This window comes from Hydractinia symbiolongicarpus, chromosome 13 (assembly GCF_029227915.1).
Source record: "Hydractinia symbiolongicarpus strain clone_291-10 chromosome 13, HSymV2.1, whole genome shotgun sequence".
Lineage (NCBI taxonomy): Eukaryota > Metazoa > Cnidaria > Hydrozoa > Anthoathecata > Hydractiniidae > Hydractinia > Hydractinia symbiolongicarpus.
This window is the reverse complement of record NC_079887.1, coordinates 7,843,350-7,850,964: the sequence shown is the minus strand read 5'-3', so window position 1 is coordinate 7,850,964 and position 7,615 is coordinate 7,843,350. Positions and strand designations below refer to the sequence as shown.

The 7,615-nt window shown below is 37.4% G+C and overlaps 1 protein-coding gene across 1 annotated transcript; it reads left to right on the top strand.

Annotated features, from left to right (window-relative positions):
• The first annotated feature begins 4,787 nt into the window (after window positions 1-4,787).
• Window positions 4,788-6,389, top strand: LOC130623038 (uncharacterized). The gene has a single exon (XM_057438544.1). The coding sequence runs from the start codon at window positions 4,788-4,790 to the stop codon at window positions 6,387-6,389; it is 1,602 nt and encodes a 533-aa protein (XP_057294527.1).
• The last annotated feature ends 1,226 nt before the right edge of the window (window positions 6,390-7,615 follow it).

Sequence of the window (7,615 nt, the reverse complement as noted above, 5' to 3'; positions counted from 1 at the left end):
TAAAGGGGCATATTGGTATGTATGTACGTAATAAAACATAAAAATTCACTTTAATTCCGCTCCTTGCGTTATTCCCGTCGTTTGATGCCATAAGAATACGAGTGAGAAAAACTGGTTTTGCGTTTTAATTGTATTTTTTTTAGAGTTTCTTTCCCTTGTCATCTCCACCTTTTGAACCAGAGATTTAATTTTCATTTAAGTCTTCAATTTTAAGTGGTCTTCCAACCGATATTTGTCCGGTTTCTAAATGATAAGTGAATGTCATTCGAATGTCATTATTTATGGATGGCATGTGTTGACATTTTAACTTAATTCTTTTATAAAAATGTAGATTTTTAGTTTCTTAGTTGCGTCGCTTAAGGAAGATTTCGTCGTGCTTGTTTCTTGATTTTTTTTCAATTAATTTACTTAAAAAAATTAAGTTATAAAATTAAATTATTTAATAAGCGACCCCTCTCTCTCCCTCTCTCTCTCTCTTACACACACAACTCCCCTTTTAATTTTGTTTAAAGAACTAAACAGTTTAACATTTAATAACTCAGCTTATATTTTAAAAGGAATAAATGACGAAAAAGAGAGGAAACATTAATCTCTTTTTAGAAGTAAATATGTTACGCAATACAAATTTTCTAGAAACCATTCTTTAACATATATAGGCCTTTCAACTGAAAATTAAGTTCTTTGTTCTGGTTATCAATAAAATTACATGAAAACATAATATTTAATTATTCCAATTTGATTATCCTTTTAACATAGCATTCACTTCTGTTGCTTAAAAGCGAAAGAAAACAATATTTCACAGCCTGTGTTAAATACAATATAAAAATGTGAAGAAAAATTCCTATTGATAAAGAAAAAGCTATAGCAAACATATAAAATACCGTAAATGTTGAAAAACATAACGAGATCCAGTGCAATAGAACAAGTACATAGTCGCAATTCGTTTACTTCATCAAGTAACCTTTTTCAAAATATTTTATCATCGACATTGCTGGATGCCCATAACCATCTGGCTAGCATTGTAGTGTTGAGCAATGTTTCTTTCCGTTATTGTGGTTTTTAGTTACTTTGCTATTTGCACTGATACACACCAAATTGATAATTCTACCTATGACATGGTGTACTGGGATTTAAAGCCATATATTTTTCTTAATGAAAACAACGAAATGGATGGTATGTTTCCAAAAATGTTCGCCGCTGCGAAGGATTACTGTTTTGAAGATAACGATCAAAGACGCAATGTGACTCATTTTGTTGGATTTAGACATCGCAGTAAAAATCAAACAACATTTGACAATCTATTTACGAATTTTAACATCACCTACGGCACAGGTAATTTAACTCACGTTAATAAGCAGAACGCAATGTGGGGACCGATTACAAAGTTTTCCCAGCTAAATCCCCATATGCTCAACAAGCGCCATGTTAATCGCTACACATTTCACAGAGCAAGTGCAATTGCGGTGATAGTGTCTCGTAGAGAGATTTCAATTTATAACAAGTTCTTTAGAGGTATTTGGAGCTGTAGACCCACCATTACTGTAACTGGCTTACTTACAATTATATTTGGAATATTAATTTGGTTAATGGAAAGAAAAGACAACGAAAACTTTGATAAATCTTTCTTAACAGGAGCAATGACTGGCATATGGTGGAGCTTCATAACACTTACAACTGTTGGTTATGGAGATGTAGTACCCAAGTCACCACTGGGAAGAATATTGGCTTGTGTTGTAATGTACACTGGAATGGTAATAGTGTGTGTTATAACAGGCACAGTAACAGCTGTGGTTAGTGGCACAAGTGATCTAGGGATATATGAAAGACGTGTTGCAGTAGTGAAAGATTCCTACGAAGAACGAATTGCTGAAGAAGATTACAAAGCAGATACTGTCAGTGTGGCGAACTATGCAGAAGTGCTGATAAAAGTTCGCAATGGAGAAGTTTTTGCCGGTCTTATGAACGAAGAGATTGCATTTGCATATCAAGATAACATCACTGTAGATGACACTTCAAATCCACTTAGAATTATATACACGGTTCCGGCTGTTCTGGACATAACACTGTTAGCATCTGCACATGCTTCACATTCCATCAAGTATTGGAAATGCATTTTCATAAAGAAAGAAGAAATATTTAGTTCTATTGAAAAACAATTCCAAACGAAGTTGAAGATCCAAACATTGTATTATGGTGCTATTTCGGATATATTAGATGCCACATTCTTTAAAATATTATTAGCAGTTGCTGCTACTTTGGTACTCATGGGTATATTGCTTGAAGCAAAATGCTTTTTAATGCACCGTAAAGATCGTACCTCTCAACAGATGACAGAAACTGAGGCAAAAACAGCACGTGATTTCAGCAAAATTCAAACAAGAAAATGATCCAAATAAATATTAAGTACGCAATGTTTAATTTGGGCGAGTAAACTCAATAAACTCTGTCACTTTCGCAAAAACTTTTATTAAATATCTTTATCTAAAGTTCTATTTTAGCTTTTTTATGCTTTCATTAATTAATTTTACCCATCTGAACGATTTTTCTTAACCCAAAGTTTATGTTCCACCGCACTCGCACTGACGTCATCTTGAAGTGAATTACCTCAGTGATACTTTATTATCTTAATTTTTTTTAATGTGCTAATAAAAATTCGTGCCATTTTGACAATGTGATGTCTTTTTGTGCGAACCACAAGCAAATATTCCAAGTTAACCATATATCACATATCAACATTATCCCACCTGTCCGTAGTTCGTGTACTTTGTAGTATTTTGAGTTAGTATTTTTAATATTAACTCAAAATAATATAATAATAATAATAATATTAATATTTTTATTTTTTATACTTCTTCTCGGTTTATTTGTTTTTTGTTATTTGTTTTTTTTGTTTTTTTTAATTTGATGACATACAGCTTATTCGTTTCATTTTGCTTTTATTCTTCGCTTCCCTTGTTGTAATATTATTTGTTAAATCTCTGGTGTTTTTCCCACATTTCATCTTACAAAAGATAAACGTACTTCGTAAAATACGTGTGATATGAGTTATAGTTTGTTGTTGTCGTTTTCCGAAATTTTGAAGCAAGAAAAGAACCCACATAAAAGCTCTATTACACAGACCAGATGTCCTATTATAAGAACATGCTTATCAAATCCTGTGTCCTACTGTCCTCGTACTTTTATTTTAATGTTTTTTCTTCATTGCCTTACACGCTCGAACGTTTGCCTTGAATATCTTTTCACGCTAGAGATAGAGAAATGTTCGTTCTGGCACAGTCGTCGACCAAGGGGGAAATTCCCTAAAATGCCAATAACCAACACAAAATAATATGAAATGATATCATCTGCCAATAACCAACACATAATAATATTAAATGATATATAAATGCAAGTCACCAACACAAAAAAATATTAAATGATATATAATAGTATATATTCATATTATACAGAATATGAGTAAAGGGAAATTCCCTAAAATGCTAGTAACCAACACAAAATAATATTAAATTATATCATATGCCAATAACTAACACATAATAAAATATAATATGACGTCATCAACGCATGCGCACAAACACGCATTACATAAAACATTTAGGAGTTACCGCATAACTGGCATCGATGGAACAAATATCAATGGATACTTGGACATGATTCGATCACATGTGAAAAAACTCATTGAAAACCAAGTGGAAGAAATGGGATCTGCGAAAATCCAATGCTCCCTCTGGATCCTATGGCGGAAGCCCATCGATGGTACCAACGAGTTTATTGAGGTAGACAAGGTTTTCCACAGCAACATGACATCAGTATTTCAAGGCACAATAGTGCCTGAAGTGATGGATACAATGTTTGCTCAAATCAGAACGTATGTAGAAAATCCTGCATTACCCAAATCTGGGTTTAGCATAGGTCGCATTCAGCATTTAGATGTTCATTTTCATAAGCTGAAGCTAACGCGAGGCTCATCATATATCGAAACACCAAAATGGATTGCGAGGAAAAAAGCGATAATAAATCCTATCAATGATGACAAGGAGTGCTTTAAATGGGCAATTATAGCCGCCATACATCATGAAGAGATAGGTATAAACCATCAGAGAATTAGTAAGCTGCGACCCTATGTGGATCGATACAACTGGCAGGGTATTGAGTTCCCAACATCCACCAAAGATATCACAAAATTCGAGCGGAATAATCCCGACATTGCCGTGAACGTTCTGTATGTAACGGGTAAGAGCTTTAATATCCTGCGTAGATCGGTATTTAACGAACGTGAGCAGGCTAATTTGCTACTAATAATCGATGAGAAGAGGAATCATTACGTAGCCATAAAAAATTTCTCACGACTAATGAGTAGCGAGATATCGAAGAACCACGGAAAAACGAGTTTTTGTCTGAATTGCCTGCAGGGGTTTCAAACGATAGAATCCCGCGATAAACACTATGTATCTTGCAAAGATAATGAAGCGGTAAAGATCACGATGCCTAGCGAAAAGGAAAAATGGTTATATTACCAGGACGGACAATGCCAGGTCAAAGTCCCATTTGTCATATACGCGGATTTTGAAAGCCTACTGATCCCGATAAAAGAAAATGCTCGGAATACCAAGACAAAAAAGCTTAACAAGCACCAGCCATGCGGGTGGGCAAAATATTCCACCTTTGCCTACGGGTCCGTGCCAGATCTGCTGAAAGTATACAGGGGTGAAGACTTTGTGAAAAAGTTCGTCGATCATCTAGAGAATGAGGTAAAGCGACTCTACAGCACCTAGCCTCAACAGGACATGTTACCACTAACGGAAGTACTAAAAAAGGAGTACGACTTCGCCACGAGTTGTCACATCTGCATGAAACCCTTTGTCAAAGACGAATATAGCCGTAAAGTTCGAGAACACTGTCACTACACGGGGCTATATAGAGGCGCAGCGCACGCGATCTGCAATCTCAGATACAAGATACCAAGCCATGTGCCTGTGATCTTCCACAACCTATCGGGGTACGATGCCCACTTGTTTATCCGAGAATTGGGTGAAAAATATGACACCCAGGATATTGGTTGTATCGCTGAAAACACGGAAAAGTACATCAGCTTCAATGTGAAAATCAAAGTACCCATTGCAATGGGTGATGGCGAGACGTACAAGAAGATAAAGATCAGGTTCATTGATAGTTGCCGATTCATGCCAACCTCATTGGAGAAATTATATAATAATCTCGATGATGCCCAATGCAAACATCTCCGATGGTATTTTCCTGAGGATACATTTCAGCTCATGGGACGCAAAGGTATATATCCATATGAGTATATGGATAGTTGGAAACGATTCCAAGAGAATGATCTACCACAGAAGGAGGCATTCTATAGCAAATTAAATATGAATTCTATCACCGACGATGACTGCAAACATGCCCAGGAAGTATGGGATGCTATCACCCCAAAGGGCCCGGAGACAACGATGGGCGATTACCATGACGCATATTTGGTGGTGGACGTCCTGTTGCTTACCGATATCTTTCAGAATTTTCGGGGAGTCTGCCAGAACCAATACAAACTCGACCCTGCTCACTTTTACAGCGCACCAGGCTTGGCGTGGAAGGCAGCGCTTAAGTACACGGGTGTAAAGCTGGAGCTCCTTACGGACCCTGACATGCACCTCATGGTCGAACGCGGAATACGAGGTGGTATAACCCAGTCTGTACACCGATATGCCAAGGCCAACAACAAATACATGGGGGACCAATACGATTCCAATGAAGAATCGTCGTATCTGCAGTACCTAGACGCCAACAACCTGTACGGATGGGCGATGAAACAGGACCTACCCACTCATGGCTTTAAGTGGATATCAAATGTGGAGATAATAGATGAAAAGAAGATCGAGAAGCTGGTATCTGATAACAAACATGCGTACCTCCTGGAGGTAGATGTTGATTATCTGAAGGATTTACACGACAAACACAACGAGCTCCCCTTCCTGCCGGAGCGCAAGACGATCCACAGGGTGGAGAAGTTAATTCCCAATCTTGAACATAAGCGGAAATATGTGGTTCACATCGCATCCTTACACCAAGCTTTGAAACATGCCCTTATATTAACAAAAGTACATCGTGCTATCCAATTTCAACATAGTGCATGGCTTGCACCATACATAGATCATAACACGAAGCTGAGAACGGCCGCCAAGAACGACTTTGAGAAGGATTTTTATAAACTGGTGAACCTCCCCGTCTTTGGGAAAACAATGGAGAACATACGCAATCACCGCAACATCAAGCTAGTTACGAATGAAGCTGCATATACGAAGCTGACCATGCAACCAAACTTAAAAAGCGGCACATGCTTCGGTAAGAATCGAAATGGGCAGAACGGGTATAAAAATGAATAAACCTATCTATATAGGTCAGGCCATATTGGATCGATCAAAGATGGTTATGTACGAGTTTCACTACGATTACAAACAACCCAAGTATGGAAGTAAGATCTGAATTTGTTATATGGATACCGATAGCTTCATTTACCACATACGAACGGAAAATTTCTATCGTGACATTTGCCGATGATGTAAAGACACGTTTTGACACGAGTGCCTATAGCAAAGATGACAACAGATCCCTGCCCATTGGTAAAAATAAGAAGGTCGTCGGCTTATTTAAAGATGAGCTAGGCGGTAAGATCATGACTTCATTCATCACATTGAGACCGAAGGCTTATGCATACAAAGCCTTAACTAAAGATGGTGGTGATCGCAAAGCAAAAGGCGTAAAGAGGATCGTGACTAAGAAATGTATCACATTTGAAGATTATGAACAATGTCTGAAAGAAGGTATTGATATAAACAAAACCTGTGCATTAATAACAAAGGTCACAATATATACACGCAAGAAGTCACAAAAATCGCGTTAAATAGGGCTGATGATCACCACATTAGCCAGAGGTCATTATCGATTGAAGGAGAAATAAAATGAAGGCATTGCTATTGATTGCGATAATTCTTCCATATATATTGATACTTGCTTTCCTCTATCGATATAAACATATAATGAATAAGATGTCTTTATTATCTGAAATATTCGACAATGTTGTAGATACACTAGCAGAGGCTGTTGATCAACCTATAGATAAACGCCAGGCTCTGAAGGATGCTCGCAAATCCAAGGCCCATCTTTTACCGAAAAAATGTAGCGAAGGTTTCCTGGACAAAGCAACAGATGAAACAATCGATAAAATTCATGCTAAGTACATCCAACGAGAGCTGGTGGAAAAGGGAGAAACGACAGCGAGAGCCATCAGCACTCACGCCCTTGGGTTATATAGCAAAACTATCGGTAACCTTATACCACTTGAAAGTTCTGAAGCCCTCCGTCATGACTTAGAAAACGATGCTATTATCAGGGAGAGCATGACCTATCTTGGAATTCTTGTCTATACGGCGTTCGGTAAATTTTTATCGCCTTTGCTCGTTGCAGTCCACACTATTAATCATACAAAATTGTCTAAACAGAGTTGCGGAATGGAATCGCAAGAAAAAGGCCAACTTGAATAAGAACATGGGTAAAAGTACTACTCAAGAGAGTCAGGAACCTCAGACAAGTACCTCCAAGTCCATGGGTA